This window comes from Cygnus atratus, chromosome 21, assembly GCF_013377495.2.
Source record: "Cygnus atratus isolate AKBS03 ecotype Queensland, Australia chromosome 21, CAtr_DNAZoo_HiC_assembly, whole genome shotgun sequence".
Lineage (NCBI taxonomy): Eukaryota > Metazoa > Chordata > Aves > Anseriformes > Anatidae > Cygnus > Cygnus atratus.
In genome coordinates, this window is record NC_066382.1 from 5,238,468 (window position 1) to 5,259,522 (window position 21,055).

The window sequence follows — 21,055 nt, forward strand, 5'->3', positions numbered from 1 at the left end:
GGTCACAAACATAAATTGCTTCTGGGTGGCAAGTTAAGGACTGATGGGACTTTTACTACCCTTCCCTTACTGTATATAAAATACAAAAATTTCCAAAGATGGAGAACATCTAAAGGCAGAGTCCTGTTTTTGACATTGTGGTTTCTTCCTTTCATCTTCTTCAAATAACAGATTTAAAGAAGTGTTTTCCAACAACAGGTGGCTTTCTAGCAGCTGGAATCATAGTCCCAATCACTTCAAGTGCATTAATTGGCAGGTGGAGAGTATTTTCACATAAAACTTTGAAAGCCTGAAATTTTTACAACTGAATGCTGCCAACTATAAAGCAGGACAGTAGACATTTGACTTCCATCAACAACCTATGATGTTTAAAATATGAAGTCTGTTTAACTACAATCAGGACTGTACTTTTCAAATCAGGCTAATTTCTTCCTAAATGCAGGCAGCAGCACATTAGGCATTAGACGAAACAGAACAAAACAAACAAAAAACCCCAAGAAAATAGGCAGTTAATCAGAATATGTTAAATTAAAGCATTAACACAAAATATGAACACTAAAAGTAGCACAGATCCATCTCATCAGATTTTATGTGCATCTCACATAAACATAAATACATGCTCACCGGTGAGTTTATCTCGAACCCTGTTGATGATTTGAATTGCTTTCTTATTTAGAGCTTCCGGCTTCACTAGACCGTCTCCTACTACAAGACAGAAGTTAAAACAAAAACCAAAGAATTAGGACTTCATCTAAACAATAAATACATTCCCCCTACTGTTACATCTGCCCTTCCCAAATACCATTCTGAGAGCTAACAAACCCAAATACCAGTCCATTTTCTGTCACCATTTTTGGAATTGAGAACAGGTAATTATATTCCCCATCTATGCTGACGAGGAACTGTATGTGTCCTATCTCAGGTGACTGTATGAGGATCAAGGTGAAATTTCAATATTTAAGAACAATTTCCGCATCAGTGTGAAAACTTTAAAGAAACTTACTGAAGGAATGGATGGATTCAGGCACTGTGGTCCCAGTTTTCTTATGGGCTGTCTCACCCAGTTCCACACTGTCCAACATTTCTTTTGATAAAAACACGAAAACAAAAACACAAACTTAAAACTGAAATGCAGGTAAAGTAACATTCTTTTGGATACATTAATAAAACTGTTTTACCAGCTCCTTTGAAAAGCATACTTGATTGTGACAAAGCACATTACACATATCTATTGCTAACAGAAGGTAACACAGGAGCAAACATTGTTTTTCCCCTGCTAATACACCCAAAGGCCTGATCCAACTTTTAGGAACATTTTGTATAAGTGTACTTGAAAGATACTTTGAAGTGATACACAATTAACTTAAAACTACATCAAAAATGTTTATCTATAAAACACTCCATATGAAATGCTGTCACTATTCTGTAGTCCAAAAGCAAACTGCTAAGATTCAGTGTAATAAATCTTCAACACTCAGGTGATTACTTGCCAAGTTTTGCACACTAAAATTTGTTAGCTAAGTAAATAACTATCAGATGTCAATTATTCCTTGGATTACATCAGTTTATATGCTCCAGAAGGGTGTTAATGTAACTGTAAAAGGGCGTCTGCTCTTTGAGCTAAAGTACTGAACTCACCACTTCCAGTCCAAAAGCTAATGACAATAAGCTCTTTGTCTACTTTTGAAAAGAAAGAAGACTTAAAATATCTTCCCAGCCTTGTACACTGTTAAAAAAGTGCTCCAAACATTTACGATACACAACATTGTTTTTACTCACCTACTGACTGACTAGCTGAGTAGGAGTCTGTTCTTGTTCGTGAGCGCTTATTGCCCTTTGTATTTGCTGCAATAAAATAAAGGGTTGAAAAGTATCAACTGGGATTTGAGTGTTTTGCAGCAAATTTGTGTGTCGCTAAGTTCTGCATCTGTTTAAGGGCAAACGGGTTTTAACCACCATGCTAAATTTACACTATAATCCCTAAAAGCACGTGCAGTAAATAGCACTTGCAAACCAACAATTTAACCAGACTGTCCTCAAACAGACACTGGGTTTTAGGCCTCTGGATTTCTTGTATGAATAAAACTTGAATCAGAGTGATGAGTCTCCTGCTGACAATGTTTTATCAGAATAACTTACTGTCCATCAGCCTCCAGTTCAATAACGGATCATACACAAAGGCTTCAAGCACAGCCATGACACTGTCCTTATGTTCACGCAGGACTTCCATCACTGTGTGACAGGTGATTCTGTAATTGCCATCAAGGCCTGTCACCTTCAGAAAAGAAAGAAGTGAATCAACCATGCTGCTTTGTTTGCTATACAACTCCAACCCTATTTTTCAGGGAGCAGGGAACAGCTTCTGCTTTGAATTGAAATTCTCTTCTGCCATTCTCTGTTCATTAGGAGAACACGATACGTGTTCATTACACTCTGTGCCCCCTTCTGCCATCAAGATGATCGCTGCAAAATACCATGCTATTGGCTGCATTTGGTTGACACAAATAGCTGTTTGAAATAAGGAAACTGAGGAAGGCCTGAGAAACTGGATTTTTTTTTTAAATCTTTTTTTCATCAATGAAAAAGCTGCTTTCCACAGTAACGTATTGTAAAGTCCACAGGAGATCTTTTAACTTACACAAAATGCAGCTGAAATATTAACACCTCTCCTTTGTGCAGGACTGGAGAGGTTTAACCCACAACAGTAAATACAGAAAAAAAAAAAAAAGATAAATTGGTGCCACCTTCCCGAGGAATAATTCCCTTCATATTAAAGAGGGGATGTATACCTCCATAGCATTTGTCAGCATCCTTGTTAACCTAAACGGAATCTTCTCAGGGAACTTCTCTCTTGTCATTGCAACCTACACACGTGATAGAGAATTAATAAATTAGTAGCGAACATATTATTTAAGAATTAATAAACACTTTTCTTCTTGCTTCAACCCCAAAGGTTGTATTACAAACAGAAAATAAGTCCCAATGTTGTTCTTGAGTTTCAACAAATTCTGTGGAGAAGCTGGATAATTAGCTAGGTAACAGGGAAAACCTAAACATGTGCCCATGTTGCTACTGTTAAACAACAGACTAGACTGCCTATCATCAGCTTAAACTGCTCAAAAAAATTTTACGGAAAATGATGCTAGCACTTCCTTACTTGTTCTAGAGTGGTTAGCTAATCACCAAGACACGCCTCTGAGATAGAGTATCTACTATTTTTATTTTGACTGTAGGTAAAGTGAAGCCCAAAAAAGAGCCAAACAGCTTGCCCAGGACCACTCTCCAAGGCCAGTTTGTCCTAGCTTATAGATTTCTGTTCCACCAGAAAATGTGAAATATTACTAAAATTTATGTTCAAATATAAAGGTTTACCTCAAAACAGTCCCCAAAGTCGATATGCAAGATCTTTCCACTCAGTCTGTCTAACATCAGATTGGAAGGGTGTCTTTGATGAAGGAGTAGGAGAAAAAGCAGAGTGACAGATCATTAAGAAAAAAAACACAGAGTAAATCACAGCTCCAGTCTGAAATGATATTTATCTTCATGAATGAGAACAGCCAGTGACAGCTTTCTTGTCTGAGATCTTCAATCTCAGGGTGAACAGAAAAGCTTCCTGACAGTGCGTCTATCACATTATTTTTGTAATTACTTCTCAGGAGTTAGAGACTGTCTCACCATGGAAGATAAACAACCCACTGGACCAGAGCCATCAGTACAGTTCTTGAATATGAACATCTATTTTTCAGTTAGGATAAGTTCTACTTGTTTTATGCTTTTTCATTTTTTTCAGTATAGAAATATGTAATGAATTATGTTAGAGGTGAAGTAATGCAAATTGGATACCACCAGAAGAGAAGAGAAGAGAATCAACCTTGACTAAGAGAAACAAAGATGCTGTTATTCATGTTGACTTATTCCGATTTTGTTTTAATCCAATTTTCAAAGGTTTAAAATTTCATTATATAAGTCTTTCAGTTCAAAATTTCATCGTAAGTCTTTAAGTTCAGGAATAAAAGCTTATTCATAAAAGCATTTGAGGATTTAGCTGTTTTTGCACTACAGACCTTAATTCTAAACTATTGTCCTCAGGAATATTTTGGAAATTATGCATCCCCCTTTTGACAGTAAATCACATACTAAATCCAATATTTGTTCATTTTATTTTTTCCATTTGACAAATTGTTTAAAGTACGTACTTCCATCCAGAAAACATCTGCACTGCAGATCAGAAAAAAACCATAATCTTAAGTAATACTCAAAGCCAACATCAACTTTCATTTGTTTTCAGTCTAGAGCAGCCTTTGAGGAGTATTTATGGGGAATTCATGTGTCTATGACAGCTGCTGTGAACACACATGGCACTGGAGGTTCCTGCTTCACAGAATGAACACCCATCAAGCAAAACAAGCTGCAAAATAAGTAGTGTATTGAATCCATTTGGAGGGGGAATCAGAAGACCTCTGCCACTAAATGCTTCTTGAATTTCTTTTTGCTACTTCAGAGAATAAGAACTGATACTTGATCATAGTGTGCCCTTCCTCCTCAGAAATCTGGGTGTATATAAGCAGTTGTAACAGCTATCACGCACAAAAAAAAAAAAAAAAAGCAATGTCATATGCATGAAGCACACATAAGCACAAAGCTTGGTGGCAAGAGACAACACTATTTCCGTTTTATAGCAAGGATGGAGAAAGATTTCCCTTTGTATAACTGAAAGGTAAAGCCAAAACTAGAACTTATGGCTCTTGATGTAATCCTGCGTGTATCCCTCAGAACAGAAAAAAAAAGCTCTTATCTGTACTCAAGACACATAAACCCTACAACACTGTAGTGTTGAAAATAATGGCAGCACAATTAGGTCTTGAAAGATGGTGTCATTACAACTCAGCAATATCCACACAGAAAGATGTTATCATAAGAACAGATCCAAGGAACAAATTGAGAAGCCTACGCAGTCTTTGCTTTTATTTAAAAGAAACCTTTGCAATTACACTCACCTGTCCCCGAGGCCCAAAATGTACCCAACCATTGACATCACAGCTAGCGAACGAGTGTAGTTTGTTCTTCTGTCAAACCACACCTACAGAGACAAAAGAGAAAAAGCCAGTCATGCACATTGTGTGTTTCAGCTTGTATTTTAAACTCATACATTAACCACTGCATTTTGCACAAAGCTGAACTGTGATATATTTAGGTTTCAATACACTCCGTAGCTTGATGGGGTTCAAACATACTGTGGCCTTGAATTAGATGTCTAAGCCATTACGATAACATATCCCAGGGCTCCTGCTTATCTCTCCCCATACACAGCATATGAAACTTCATTCTCCAGTCTTGTGCTTTCGACCACACTCTGGCAGTCATTGTGATCTGAGTCCTACAAGGCTTCTTGTCAGGGGACGCACATTCTGCAGTGATTCATCTGGAGTTTATGATGTGTAAATACACCCACCTCTCACACATTCTGCAGAGAAGGTAATTTCTTATAATGCTGATTGCCAAACACAAGTGATTGCATGTGCTGAACTAACCTCTGAGCTTGGACTTTTCAACCACAGCAGTTTGGCTAGGTCATCACCAGCTGTGTTATTGACAGCATGTTCAAATACTTCTACTTTCTGCATCAAAGTCAGGTGGTCATAATCTGGAGCCATCTATAATTAAGAAGTGACATTCAGTAACTGAAAAAAAATCATTCAGTAATCCCTAGCTATACTATAAGAAACATAGTAAGCACAAATAATTTCAAGATAAACTTGATAAAATTATTTGTAGACTGACCAGTATGTTCCCAAAATAGTATGACTACCCAACAGTGAAGAATTCATTTGAAATGGGACAGCAAGTGATTTAGCATCCACAAAATAGTCCAGAGCCATATTTAATTAAAATACTACTGATGTAAATGTTTTGAAAAACATTTTCCAAATACATCTTCTGGGCTGGCACACACTTGCCTTTTTGGCAAGCAACTCCAACCTTTCTAGTAATGTTCTGTTTCTCCAGTCTGTCTAATTTTGGCTCTGTTTCTTAGTCACAATGTTTGTAAATGCCAGCAACATGGCACCTTCTATAAAGGCATATCATATTCATGCAAAACTCCAAACACTTTTTAGTCACCAGATGGTAACAACTTGTGGTCACTGCTAAAACAGAAAAGGAGAAAAAGTTGCATTTATGGCCAATTTCACTTTTTGTGCAGCATTTTAGAACTCTTATCTGATATTCTTGCATTTATTACTGGTACCAACAACAAATCAGAAAACAGGTAAAATATGAAAGATGTGTGCACCATTATTCTTCACTTAGACACTGGGGTCCTAAAACAATGTACCAAAAAATCTGCTAGCTTTGCCCCTTACCCTCAGCATGATGCGATGTTCAATGTTGAGCAGGATCTTTTTCTTCTCTCTGTAGTCTCGGATGAGGGCATGCAACGTGTCACAGTGAGGAACCCAACCTATCAAGCCTGAATTTGTTGACAATGGAATAACAGCATATCTCTGGATGCTACAGGAGAAAACGGGGAATCAGAGCTCAAATTGTTGTATGCTACTACCAGTTGCTACATTTCTACATGTTCTTCTTTTTCTGAAACAGACCTGGAACATCCAAATGGATGGCTTGTGTGGTTTTCACTGAAAGACTGCTTTCAGAAGGTACATGTCATGTCACCCACAATGACCTATAATTTGCACATGAGGTTTGGTATGTTCATGGTTGAAAGAGTGTACAGAATTGCAGCCAGTGATTATTCACCAAGCTATTTAGTGACTACAAAAAAAAAAAATCCTTGTCAGAAAGACCGCTCTTAGGCTCCCTAAGGCAGACCTCAAGCTATCTTGAATTAGGGGTTTTCTTAAAGATGACAACAATTCACAAGATGCAACTTGAATTAAAGAAAACAAACTCCCTCAAGATACATTTCCTCCAAATTTGATTTCTACAAATGTGCACTTCCTTGTGTGCTCAAATCACCTTAGTTACAAGATTTTCTATTTCATCGCAAACCACCTGGTTGTGCCAAGGGTTCCTTGGAAATTATATTTGTTGAATGTCACTTGTGCATAAGCACATTCAGTGATTATCCTAACACATACCTGAGGTTTTTACGAAGAGAAGTTGGGTCATTTGCTAGCAGAGTGTTGACCAACCCAAAAAGTTGCATCACTCTTTCATCTTGGCGGAGGTCTTCATGACCTTTCAGAAGGAATACAAACTCATGCCCATTGCTTCCTGCAGAAGAATTAATAGGCAAAAGTTTATCCTTGCTGAACAAACATAGAAGAGTAAACAGAAGTGCACCCAACAACTGAGAAATCTGGCAGTCAGACTGACCAGACTACTAAGAAATGCATCCATGGAATGGAAAAGTTGGAGAAGTTTTACCTGATATATATATATATATAGATGTGTGTGTATGTATATATATATATATATATATACACACACACACACACACACACACAGAGTACAACCTAAAAGCAACACCTGTTTAAATACCAGAATAACAACGTAAAAACTGCTACCTCTTACCCATTAACGTTAGTTTCCTGGGCCTCTGCTTGGAGGTGATGACCTGCAGTGAGGGTGCAATGGACTGGATGCGGATGATGGGCTGGTTGGGATCATACGTTCCTGGCACTGCCAATTCCAGATCCCGGCACATTAAGAGTTTTGGAGACACATACTGTAGTTCCAAAGAAGTGAGCTACCAAAACCAAACGAAATATAATCCCTCTAAGCATTTCAGTTAAAACTCATTTAAACATCTGAAGAGTTCATGCTGGCAAGGGGCCTAGAACAGTTCAAAGTCAGCTGTCAATACTTCAGTGTGTGTAAGCTGCAAGTTTGCTGTTTATGCAGCTTCTGAGCAAATCACATGCAGTTATTCCCAGAATACTGAATCTGAATATTTCAAACAAACAGAAAACATGAAACAGATTTATATTGACAAGTTGCACTGTAAGGCCCACAACAGAACTGTACCTCTCTGCTCACCTGAGGCAGCTGCTTTGAGATACGCCTGAACACATGGTAATAGAGATCCCAAGCCTGGGTTAGGTCCTTGACATTTCCTGATTTCATGTACTTCCTGCACCATTCCTGAGCTTCCATTAGATCTCTGCCATAGGCCTAGGGAGGAAGTGAAAAACAAGAAAAACATTTCTATAGACTACAGTGGAACAGGTGGAGACCATTTAATACCAACATAGAGCATCACAGTCTATTTTCAAATTGCATTACAAATACTTGACCCCACATATTTATAGCATGTTGGAATTAAAGATCCTGAAATTCCCAAATCTAAGACAAGTGCTGAGTTTTTGAGGCAAAGTTACTCACAAATACACTTCACAATAGGAGGCAACTGAATAGAATCACCCTTTAACAGCAGACTCACAAGCTCAAACGAATTCCTTTTGCTGACTTGAGAGAGGTCATGTGTCTACCATCCACGTTAGCGGTTATCACAAAGCAAAGCAGACTGGAGTTAGAAGAGTTAACCGCAAAGCAGTTATGTTTTCCAAACCTCATCAGACACCCAGCTAACATAAGACTCCAAAGATATTTGACTAAATATCTGCACTGCTATACCCATGTAATACCATAGTCACCAGGAATCATACAGATCCAGAAACAAGCAAAAGTAATGAAATCTGCAGCTAACATAATCAGGCTCAACAGCCTTCCTCTTTCTATTAGATTTCAGTGGTTCTTGGAACTCATCTGGGGCAGGTGGATGTCCTACCTAATTTTGAGGGCAAACAGCAGTTTATTTGCTGATACCTGATTGAAGGATGTCTCTTTTAAAGTCTGAGGCCCGCGCTCCATCATTGCATGTAGTGGTTCCAGCACCTCAAACATTCCCTTGACATTCCTTTCTCCAAAGTATAGGCGAGATGCTTCTTCCAACCCTTCATGCCACATCTCATGCCATAGGATAGCTACTCGGATTAGCTCTTCACTCACCTGTTTTGGGACAGAAAAAAAAGATGAAATACTCAAAAAACCCACTATGAATGTACGCTAACTTAATAATGAAAAACTACTTTCTTTTCTAGTGGTTATGAAATATTTGTTGTTGTCAGCTAGAGGGAGCTACAAATACTCCCACAATTCTGCTATACCTCTCTGTCCAAGAAGCTCATCAGGCTTTTCTCACTGCATTTGTTGCCTTTTAAATTTTTTTATATATTTGTGTAACATGGCCTGAAAGCATTACTTTTCATTTATTCATAGAAAGTTTTAGCAATTGAATTAAATCACTCTTTCCATGCTATGCTTGTTTTGCTTCCACTTTTCATTAAGTAAAAATACCTTTTTGTGAAACAATGATTCTTCATCTATTCCATCTCTATTTGTAAGGAGACAGAAGATCTCAGTGTCTGAATATTATGGCTCTTTTTATATTAAATTATTCTCATTAATTTATATTAATACTAAAAGTACTTCCAAATTAAGAAAAAACAAAACAAAATCTCTACTTGAACAAAATGAACATTGATCAATCATTTCTGTGTTGTATCTGAAACACAACACACCTCACTGTACACTAAGCACTCACCATCATTGCCTGCTGTACCAGAGTGTTACTGTGCTCACACATGTTTTTCAAGATCTTATTTGCAGCGTTGTGGCGAGCAGTGGTTGTGGATTTAGAGGCCACAGTCAAAGGATAGATCAAAGCCTACAAGAGATATCAACCAATTGCATTTTAGAACCATACAGAAAAGATTCATAAATGGAAAGATTAGCAAAACACTAACAGCAGTCTTAGGGGCAGACAAGAGAAAGTAATCTTGCTTCTTGAGAGAGATGATAGGAACTTGCTATTTGACATCTTCCAACCTGAAAAGCTCAGAAGACTAATTTTCTGAATAGCAGAATGATTTTAAGAGCCTGTATTAAACAGGAAGAACAGAAAACTGCCTTTAGCATTTTGTGATTTTCCACACCGTGGGAAGAATTCAGATAAATCACCTCTGGAGCAGCCTCTTAATAGTCACTTAATTAGATTAGATTTAAGAAGGTGATCTGCGCTATCCAATTTTCTATCAGAAGGAGAGAAGTTGCCCTGCTGCATGGCACATCTACCTATTATTTTCATTTTTATTTGAAGAGGGATGAGGTGAAATAGTCCCTCAGAACTGCAACAGCCCCAATTCTCACCTGCTGTGACTTCCACCGCAGGTATCTAGACTCAGTGAAATAGAATATACAGAAAATGCCTTCATTGGCTACGAGTCTATGGAAATTCGTCCTCTAAGCCAAAGCTTACCTGGGGATGGTACCGTCCAATATCTGTGAGGAGCTGGTGAATGAGACGTCCTACTAATGGTCGAGGTGTGTCAATTCTTGCAATGAGCTGAGGGATAACCTAATGGTACAGATAAGCAAAAACAAACATCCCTGTCATCTCGTGTGTTCAGTTCACAGGCTGTTCTGCCCTCTGCCAGAGACCTCACAGTCTTTAAAGGAGATAGAGGCCCATCATTCATTTTTGAGATAGAGGATAACACAGCAGAATTCCAACCAGCATCAGAAATGCAGAACAGCTCAGTGAGATGACAAGCGTCATGCAAAACTATTATAGGACCTTGATACGGAAGTAAGATCTGTCTTGGAAGTGCAATGTTCAAATAAGAAATTAAGTCATTTTTACAAGACTCATTCTAGAAATTCGTCTTGAAATAGACTCACTGTCTGGATTACAGAGCAGCAGTGTTGTTTTATACTTGATCACCACTGGACACATATCATTTTCAATTTTAGAATCTTCACTCCCATTCATATGCACTAGTCTACATATAAATACAAAAATGAATGCAAGAATGTTTCCCCCGTCTGTATTCAAGATGCTTGTTAATTCAGTTACAAATTGTACTGCAAACACACTGCTCTAGCCACTCACCTACAGAATTATTTAGCAAAAAATCATGACCAACATGTAACAGATCCCCAAACTCCTGCTAAAACTGTGATTTGCCTTAGTGCTTTGTGTTCCTTACCTGCAGCCAAGTATCTATCTGGATTGCCTTGACTCCTTCAACCAAAGCCTCGTTCACATCAGGCCAGTGACCATAATCAAACCACAGAGTAAGGACCCTGAAAAGAAGAAACGCGTTCATTAGGAATGAAACAACAAAAATAACCAAGCATTCCAGTCAAATAACTTCACACCCATTTACAAGAAACTCCTCTTCCAAGAACCAAGCACTGGTAGGAGGACAAAGGCTCACCCACCTAACATGTATTTGCTTGGACTAAGCATTCACTTAGTTTAGCCACAATACAAGCAGCAGAAACAGATTCTACCTATTCTTAAACCATGTGCCTTTATCAGCTACATTTCATTTCCTTTATTACATACCTGAGAGTGTCTTGTAGGTTGTTTCCTCGAGACAGAGATATGGATCGGAAGAAACCCTGGACAGCAGGGACTGTGTACATCAAGAGGGTCTTAGATAAATCCTTTTGGAATGAAAATTGCTGCATTAGTTCTACACAGGAATATCAATCCAAAGGAATCCTAAAAGTGGAAGCAAATCTAATCCAAGTTATAGCTGACTTCTGCTTATACTCCTCACAGGACATGTTGCTCCTGAAGTTTATTTTTGCTTGACAAAATATATTTACATTGATCTGTATTTATATAGATCTTTCAGCATGGGAGGGAACATACTGTGAAATGTTTTTATACTTCAGTTTGTTGGCAAAACTATGGTCAGCAAAGAAGTCTAAAAGCTACAACTCTGCTATAACTGGTAAGTAAAAGTCTGTCACAAAGGGCTCAGACAGGAGAACTTGTTTAAGCACATTCCATCACCTAGGATAGCCTTCCATGCCTTTGCTCTTTGTTCACAGCTAACTTATGGTCATTTGCACTTTTAGTCCTCTTCCCCTATGACTGACTTAACCTGAACTTCCTCGCTTTTGCTGTAGCTATGAGCATATATACACAGACAACGTCCACAAACCAAACCTACATAGTAGCTTTCTCCCCACCATAAACCTTTCTCATTTCTGAGAAATAAGTAACAATCTCTTAAGGTAAACAGGGAAGATGAATACCTCAGTGACTTTTTTCTGCACTGGAGATGGGATGGGACTGTTCTCTGTGCTCTCTGCATCACTCTCACTGTTGCTGCCCTCGGTGTTGGCGCTGGTGATGCTGGCTCCACTGGCATGACGTAGTTTCTTTTTCTCATCTCTGGCCTGGTTCTGATGTTTATAGTGAAGCACTGCTTCGAAGTTCATCACTGCCCAGGCATGCCAGGCCTGCCAAGAGGAGAGAAGAACTTCAACAAAAATCATAACGATGAAGAAACCCTTTCTACAACCTGTACTTTCTAATTATTAGAGATAATAATCCAACCTTTCTGAGTCCACAGATGAGCAGTAAGTAATGCCCTGCAGACAACACGATGTTTTGCTTTCTCTAATCACTTGTAATTTTAATTGCCTTATTATCCTAACATCACGGTGAGTTCTTGGCTAAGAGCTTCATGTTGGACATCAGAGCATCAAAGGAGCAAAAATTAAATCAGATTACATTCCCATGCTCCTTAATTTTTCAAAGCTTAAAATGAACAATATGCTAGGAATAGGGGAGGTGTAATGAGAAGAGATACAGGAGATTGCTGCCCCAAAGATCTGGCATCAAATGTTAATTCACAACCCTGATATCAAAGGCTCTTTGGAGAATTAGTGACAAGGGTCCTTTCCTAGTTCAAGTACACTGAGTGATATATACAAGATAAATGTTTTTCATTTAGATTATCCTTTTTCCTACACGGTTAACTGACAAGAGAGAAAGTCCCTAAAGGAGGGGTAGAAACTGAACTGTGGCCTAGTTGTACCAGCCAGATAAAATTCTAAACAAGGATCTCATAATTGCATTCTTGTTTTTTATATCTTACCCAGAGTAACAAGGCAGATAGTTACAGGCCATCTTCCTTTCTTATGTTATTGGATGTGATCAGATTCACTGATCTCCCTGCAACTGTGCCTGGAACCCTCTTCCTTACTGACCTTGTACCAGTTGCGATCATGCTCTGTTGCAGCACTGTAGTATTGTAAGACTTTGGGGATGGTACTCTCATTAATGCCTTGCAGGTTCAGCTGCCACTCACCCAGTTTCAGGAAACACCTGGTTAAGCAAAGGGATTATTGACTCAGAACCTAGAATGAAAACAAAGTCTGCTGGTTTAAGAGGCAGACTTCTTATCCAAAGTTGGAAAGGTATTTCGTGTGGTAAACCCACTCAGTGGGCCTCTTCTACACAGTGAGCGTATGCGTTAACATGTAAGGTTCAAAACATCTACACCCTGCTTGTAAGCGTGGAGCTAAGTAGGTATTGGTTTCACTTCTAGGAAGCAAGGCAAGGATCAAACTTTGGTCCCCAGTTATAAAATGCATTTCAGAACTAACTAGCAAAAGAATCAAAGGACTTAATTAGTAACGATAAAAGTCACACAGCATATGTGCTGACTAGCTATACTTATCACCACATGAACTAGAATTCTAGAGAGAACACCCACCATCCAGCCAGTGGAAACAGACTGAATGCTCTTCCCCCAAGCCAGAACCCCATTAAGTCATCCCCCCCCCCAGAAGAAAGAAAAACAACATATTTTCACTGCAGCAGGGTGTGGCTGTGAAGGTCTGTGCAAGGTTTAATACTTTGCTCCTTCAGACTAAATATCACAGTTACACAGCTGTCCTTTCTATATTTTGAGTTTTCCAGCAAGCCTTGTGCAAGAAAAATAACTCATTACTAACGTGTCTTCCAGGATAGTTAGTCTGAAAAAGCTAAGATGATGCTATTATCAGGTTTCCATTCTCATAAAATTAAATTAAGTGCATGCATCCCTTAAAAATAATAAAAAAAAAAAATCCAATCTGTTCAGTAGTGAACACTATGCAATTTCTTCTTTAAATTGGAAACAACAGATCTGGTAACCCCAGGCTCATGGAGGAAAACAGAGCTTATGAGATGTATTTTTAATACAACAATATTTTAAGAGACAATCCCATGCTGAGCACCGAATGCCCAAAGCACTGCTGTTGTACTAAGGGCACACACTGCCAAGCAGAGATTTGCCAGGCATGTGGGAAGCGTTTCTTTCCTACTGACTGGGTCTCCTGAAAAAAGAAGGATGAGAGCTATGCCTTCTGTCAGCGAGCCACAGTGCTGGAAAAACACAAGCAGCTGCCAGGGACAAATACGAGCTTGTTTACACTGATGTATCGTAATAACGTTTACAAAAATTATGAGTTAAATAATGATGTGTACCAAAGGGGTTTCTACCATCTAAATGAGAAGTCCCCCATTCCTCTTAATTAAAGAACGGGCCTTATCTGAAACATATCATCTGCATGGACCCTGCAACCTTAGGAAGAGCATCGGTGTCGCCATACAGCTAAAGGGTCTCCAAGGACCAGGTGCTGACCGTGCCATGAGCTTGTGGAGTTCCTGCTTGTGCTGCTGGTCCTCGGTCGCAATAGCGTGCTGTGCCTGCTGCTGCATTGTCTGTACGAAGTGCTGCATGTGCTGGAACGCATCAATCTGTAATCGGATGATGGTTGTGGTAAGGACCGTGGGGGTTAAATAAAAATTCACAAAAGACAGACAAGGTGGAAATAAGACTTCACTGAATGCAAAAAATACAGTTTTGTTTTCTTTCAAAGCCTTTTAACCATTTATATACCTCTAGAATCAATTTATACTGGGTCTGTTGTGCCTAATAAATGAGTTCCTGAGAAGCCTATCTGTAATATGCTATGGCTTGGAGAAGACAATTTGAGAAAATACTGCCTAAAGGAAAATTTGCAGCTTCCTGATCTTCCCTCCTAAACCCCAAGCTTTGGCTAGACTTACAGGACACGCCACAGGACCTAAACTATGAGTTATTTCAACAAATGAAAAATCTAGATTCCTTCTGAAGTTGTTTAGGAAGTACAAATGTATGTTGCTCCTTTGCCAGCAGACTACATAAAGCAACTTCCACTATCGAATTCTAGGGGAACATGTTTTGAAATTCCTTGGGAAGAAGTATGGGGGTAAAGAAACTGACAATTTAAGAAAAAAAAAAAAGTGCGTATGCTTCACTGGAAACAATCAGAAGAAAGCTCTTACAATCTGCAAGGTCATTTCAGGTCAGAAACTGCAGAATGTGCTGTGAAGAGTCCAATTTACTTCTGTTCCACCTACAGGAATGAGATACTTCAGAGTGAGACAAGAATCACCTGAGCTGAAATGCCTTATCTGTCCAGTTCAAATGTCAGCATGCGCAAGTCAGTTGTCATGAAAAAGGATATTAGCCCAAGGCAAAATTAAAGTATCACATTATTAAGGGTGGGAGCATTCCACAACTAATAACCTAGATACTTAATTAGAAGTGGGAGGGAAGAATAACCTTAAAAATGGTAATGCTGTTGCGCCAGACATTCATCAAAAAATAGACAAAAAGACATTGCCAAACATTTATGTGCCCTCTCTCATATCCAGACACACCCAATGATCTGCTTGTGGAGTTAATACACAGGGTAAAATTCTTCAGTTTCCATTAATATTGAAAATTAATCACCAGAAACTGACACAGAGCGTCCCAGACTGAAAGGAGTATGTTTTCGCTAACAACTGAGTTCCTAAACCTGTATGCAGCTTTGCTATACGATATGCCCGTGGAGAGAAGGTGCTAGCAAAAGTCCTTTTTAGAACAAAATGCAGTGGGGTTTACTTCTCCACCTTTTTATCTGTTGTTTGAGAAAAGATTACTGTGCAGCTCTCCAGGCGCTATATAGCAGGTTTCCATCCAGATCCCAGCTTGTCTCCTGCTGGCAAGCGCCAAATTGATGTTAAGGAAAATATTTTAAGTCAACCAATCAAGCTTAAACTCCTCAGCTAGAGGAAATGGTCATTTCATACCGTGCCAGCCTACCTCACTGGGTTGTTGCTTAGGATACCAAATCAATCGAACAGACTCTCCTAAACCTCTGGCCTACGCACATCACTATGTCTGACTACGTATTATTTAGTTACCTCAAAATAGTGCAGAAGGATACACCCAACCACCTAATGCTCCTGGTACCAGCACAGGAGAATTCCCGAGACACTTTCAGTGTTTGGTACATACAGACACTGGAGTCTGACTGCAAACTCCACTGTACCCTAACTTAGCTCCTTCTGCCACAGAGCCACACCGTTAGCTGTGAATTTCAGAACTAAGCATATACTTTCCAAGTGCCACAGAAGTCTGAATCATTGAGTCAGCCCTTCCAGCAGACGCGTGCTCACAGAAAGTATTGGGACTTATATGCAGGTCTACGATTAGTGCTATTTTGGGGAAAGTACTTCTCCCTCAGCACTGTACACTCCCACTTAAAATGTGTTAAAGCAAAAGAAAGTCCCTATTCACACAGCTTATGTGTCGCAGGAAAACAGGAAATCATTCAACAAGCAAGAGGCTGTGATTGCAGCCACCTCTGTTTCTCCTTCTCATATTTGCTGCTTGTCTATTTTTTCCCATCTTCATGGGCTCCACAAAATCTTGTAACAGTTTCTTTTAAATATATTATCTTCCCTGCCTTAATCTTTGTGCCTTCCTGCATTTTTTTTTTGCCTATTTCTTTATCACAGGTCAAAGAGAAAAGTTCACTTTCAGTCAGAGAGGCAGGCAGAGATGACCCATATACTCCTGAATGAAGAAAGCAAGAGACCATTACACTGTTTTACAAAGCCAACAGAACAGGGCCTCATCAGCATCCCCTTCTGTTTTTTAAATTCAAATAAAGAATAGTTAGGTCATGGCAATCATCCCATAGAAGTGGCTCTGCTCCAGTGCTGGCAATCCCAAAGCCAGGAAAAGTTTAAAAAAAAAGACGTGGCAGAACATGAGAATAAATGGAGGCTTTAATGTATCTTAAAAAAAAAAAAAAAAAAAAAAAAGATAAGTTACTCAAATCCAATAAGCTCCAGTCTGGGTATGTAAATTCTCTGTGTTGCAATGTCAAAAACATTCACCCTAGGCTCTTCAGAGCCAAACTATTCCCCTGACAAAACCTTATGTACTTTTCAGCTGTCTTTCAGTTAGAAGTTTTCAATCATGTCCTTAATAAAAATCAGTTCTGCTCAACAGCTAGAGTACAAATTGTTCATGAAATTCTTCTAACACTGGAAATAAAAATCCTCCTTCCCTCTTTCAGTGTGTAACCCTGACCATATGTACCGCGTGGAGACCTGGCAATCAGAACAGTGGACTAAAAGTCAAGTACTGAGCCTACGCAATAAAACTCTGGTGAGGACAGAAGAGCTACTACTAACCATTAATCTTAGCCGCATGCCATGAGTAGCTGATACTGGTTTAGCAAAGATAATCTTTCTATAGAGAAAATAACTTGGGCCAGGCCTTCTCTGTCACTACGGAGATTTAAAATAAAATTTCAAAAGCTTGTCTACTAAAAAACAATAAGGAAAGGGACCAGTTACTCTTTTTTTAGGTGAAGAAAGCAAAACCTTCAGCCTTGACTTTGTCCTGTGTTGATTACGAAGATCTAACATGTACGGGCACTGCACAAAACCTAAGCAATGAAATGTAGAGGGTACTATGTTCCTTTGTACCTTACGGGCACTCTTCCACATGTGTTTCATGTACGCATAAGTCACTTGGGGATGCACTGTTGGCAGCGGGTGATCCAGCTGTCGAGATGGATCTACTCCCAAAAGCAGGACGAGTGTCTTATGGGCCAAAGCCTGGAGAAAATTACGAGTTAAAAACAGGTTAGAACAAGCTCATTCTCACCTCCATCTCACATTCATCCCAGAATTGCCTGCCACTAAGAAAAAAAAGAAAAAGTCAAACCCTCCATATAAAATACAGACAAAGCAGACTTTTTACCACTTCCTCGACTCATAAGAATGCCGCATTATAAATCATATACCTTTGCTGGACCTGAGCACTAGATTATCATTTCAGAAGCCAGTAGTGTGTGTGAAGTCTGTTTCAAATATTTTTGGTAATAAATCGTACAATCCAATTTCAACAGTCACTGTAACATTTCATGATATTATCATCACTTTCTAGATTTGACAAAGATTGCTCTATCAGAGAGCGCTATTATTAATAATTAGCGGTGCTGCATAACTACTTTCGGGTATAGCAGGTAACAAAAAACTGTCTCGAAGGTGCTCTCAGGTATAACACAAGTCTCACATAAGTCTCACAAAAACAACCCTGGCTACAAGCATTAACTCTACGCTGGTTACAATTTTAGCATTTCAGCATTTTCTGACCAGTCTCTTCTGCAAGAGAGCTCATCCCATTTAAGCAATGAAAGAATCTGGCACGGTCAGTTGTCCAAAAACCTGTTGTAGAGGTTGATAATGCTCACCAGTCTCCCACTCTTGCCACACAAGCTGGCATACTTGAGCCAAGTTCTCATGTCCTCGTGAGGGTTCACAACAAGAGACCGGACCATTAATATTCTCTGCCAGTCCTCCACAATCCGTTGACAGCCCTGGGAGAAAAAGGAAGAAAACTCATTAGTGTTGTATCTACAGTCTACTCTACAGAGCCTTAAGCCTAATTCAGAATCTGAAGGGACGTTTCCCAAGATGGAGAGAGTCCTGTACCCATAAATCACAGCAGGCCGACATGAAGAACTATCCGGCTTTTTCCTTAGCACTGCAATGTTGAAGCTGGTTAAGTCCCTGACCATTATATCTGCAGACAGGAGTGCATGAGAACTCAGCTCAGTGCTTGCAGCCTAACAACATCCTCTAACTGAAAAAGGAGAAAAGCTTCTACAGCAGAACTGCATCCAAAATCATTCCAAAGCAATTCCAGAGTTTTATAACCCTTCTCAACCCCTTTCTAAAAGTCTATTTTTAGTTTAAACAGTGACAACCCCCATATGGAGATGATACAAAACCAAATGGTGACAGGTTTTTATTTATTTTTTTTTAAATCACCACCCTTTTTCTTCTCCTTGCATGTGTTGCTTTTAGAAACTAGCATGACTGGACTGACATTCTGTCAGAAAATGTAGTCCCAAATGCTACAGTGGTTGTACAAGCATTGTCTAGTTCTTGTCTGCCTGAAGGGAAAGGTGCAACAACGTTGTCAGAACAGGATGAGTCTGCATTTGAAGCGTTCAAGGATGCTACAGTAAAGTAGAATTATGGAAGGGACAGAAATGACCAAACACAAGGTGCTTGCTGTAATGGTCAAGTACTTCAGAGTAACAGTGATGCTCTGAAGTTGGTACTGATCCACAGACGACTTAGATTTAGTTGTGAGGTAAACAAGAGAATTCCCAACTGCAGCAAGCACCTGAGTATCAAAGCATCTGTTTCTTTTCCTTTTGGATTTTTCCCCAAAACTGAGGGCTGGGAAGTTGGACAAAGCTTGCTCCCTGACACCCAAATAAACAACTCATCCAATAGGCATTTGAAAATTATTAAAAAGAAGCTAGAAAATGCACAAGAACTGTATGTACTGCTTTCAGGACCATAAACAGCTGTATTCAGACATTACACTTCCTGCCACACTGTTTCTCCACCCCTGTGGAATGCTCCTGAGCTTTTCCAGACAGGAGCGCAGATGGGAGACTAAAACCTTTGTCACAGTTTCCCAAACAGCTAAAAAACATGCAGCAGCAACAGGCTTTCATAAGGAGGCACATACAGCAGTGGCAGCAGAGAACTCTGCATGAGGAGAAATCCCTTCTCCATGCACTCTACCAAAATTTGGTGTATTTAGAGCATTTTACCCTATACTTTTTTTTTTTTTTAAACTATTTGCAGTGCAAAATATCTGGCTGTTTTTAGATGTTCAGAGGTGCTCTGGAATTTTGTTGCAAGAAGGCAGTAAGAAAGGCACAAACTTTCTTCAAACACAAGAAGAGCAGCATTGCTAAACTTGATTTAAAAGAGGACAATGCTAATCAATTGGAAATATTCTTGTAAGAGGCCAAAAAGGAACAGGACAATCTTTTACACACACGTGAATTCTTTCACCAGTTTACCAGCATTGTGAGAGAATGTGCAACTAAGTCAGGTAAAAAGTTCTAACTAGCTTTATCAAAATCAGTATTTTGGGGTGAGATCCAACACTGAGATAAGCAGCCTTAGAGAAGCTAGTAGCCTGTCTATTCTGCACACATCCTTCTCAAGGCTGAAATCCCCCTATTAAGGTGTCACATCAGTAGACACCTCAGGCAGACTAACCTAGAAGTCAACAGGGACAAATGCAATGGAGACAGAAAGCATGTAGCCATGTAAGCACATATGCTGCTGGGATAGAAAGAGAAAGATTTGCTGAGCCATCGCACTGACTTTAACGGAAGCTGTTCCTGCTCAACATATCAGCATCTCCATCCTTGATCTTTACACGGACCTACCTGCAGTCTTTCCCACCATATCTGGCGGATGATCTCACGGCGTTCTGGTACAAGTTTATACTGGATAACCTCTTCCAGCTCTGACAGCATCTGGCAGGATACCATAGCCTGAGGGAAACAATCACATTCCATCCCAATCACTACAGACAAATCTATAATTAACGAACAGTATTTTGGCATCAAAATCTTAAGTATATAAGCTTCCCAACAGGTAAAGGACAGACTGCTATATACTGACATTTAGATGATCCACTGATTCAAAATTCGTAGATGTCAATTATTTCTTTTGAGGGGTGGAGCTCATTTCACTATTTAATTTGTCTCTAAGTTGTTCTTATGAAGCTGTAGTAGTTACATGACAAAAGCCATTTAACTTGCGGGCCTACAAAGGTCTTATGTTTGATACAAACACTATTCAGAAATTTTACATAACTTCTAGAGGTATTATGAAGCAGCAATGATGGGAATGAAGGCTAATAGACACTTACCCCATAGGCTCGACTGTAGCTCTCTCCTGCCATGGCAGTCAGCTCAGCATCTAGCAGATCTCTGGCCTTGTCAATGCACTGAAATGAAGAAAGATTTTTGAGGGAAGGTGGGGGTGTTTTATCTAGAGCCAACTGTTCAAACTGCTGTTCATCTGTTCCAT

The 21,055-nt window shown here is 39.3% G+C and overlaps 1 protein-coding gene across 2 annotated transcripts in view; it reads right to left on the reverse strand.

Annotated features, from left to right (window-relative positions):
• Positions 1-21,055, reverse strand: part of MTOR (mechanistic target of rapamycin kinase) — a 65,690-nt gene that overhangs the window by 1,687 nt on the left and 42,948 nt on the right. For both annotated transcript variants that reach the window (XM_035557526.2, XM_035557525.2), the window contains 24 exons: positions 20,895-20,972; positions 20,407-20,514; positions 18,397-18,522; positions 17,627-17,758; positions 14,457-14,572; positions 13,036-13,153; positions 12,076-12,282; positions 11,375-11,475; positions 11,013-11,109; positions 10,283-10,381; positions 9,569-9,691; positions 8,791-8,973; positions 8,002-8,136; positions 7,537-7,711; positions 7,101-7,236; positions 6,363-6,510; positions 5,532-5,654; positions 4,998-5,080; positions 3,373-3,445; positions 2,790-2,864; positions 2,140-2,275; positions 1,780-1,845; positions 1,004-1,084; positions 625-705 (listed from right to left, as the gene is read on the reverse strand). In XM_035557526.2, coding sequence (XP_035413419.1) covers positions 625-705; positions 1,004-1,084; positions 1,780-1,845; positions 2,140-2,275; positions 2,790-2,864; positions 3,373-3,445; positions 4,998-5,080; positions 5,532-5,654; positions 6,363-6,510; positions 7,101-7,236; positions 7,537-7,711; positions 8,002-8,136; positions 8,791-8,973; positions 9,569-9,691; positions 10,283-10,381; positions 11,013-11,109; positions 11,375-11,475; positions 12,076-12,282; positions 13,036-13,153; positions 14,457-14,572; positions 17,627-17,758; positions 18,397-18,522; positions 20,407-20,514; positions 20,895-20,972 — 2,800 coding nt within the window. The remainder of the gene's footprint in view (positions 1-624; positions 706-1,003; positions 1,085-1,779; positions 1,846-2,139; positions 2,276-2,789; positions 2,865-3,372; positions 3,446-4,997; positions 5,081-5,531; positions 5,655-6,362; positions 6,511-7,100; positions 7,237-7,536; positions 7,712-8,001; positions 8,137-8,790; positions 8,974-9,568; positions 9,692-10,282; positions 10,382-11,012; positions 11,110-11,374; positions 11,476-12,075; positions 12,283-13,035; positions 13,154-14,456; positions 14,573-17,626; positions 17,759-18,396; positions 18,523-20,406; positions 20,515-20,894; positions 20,973-21,055) is intronic.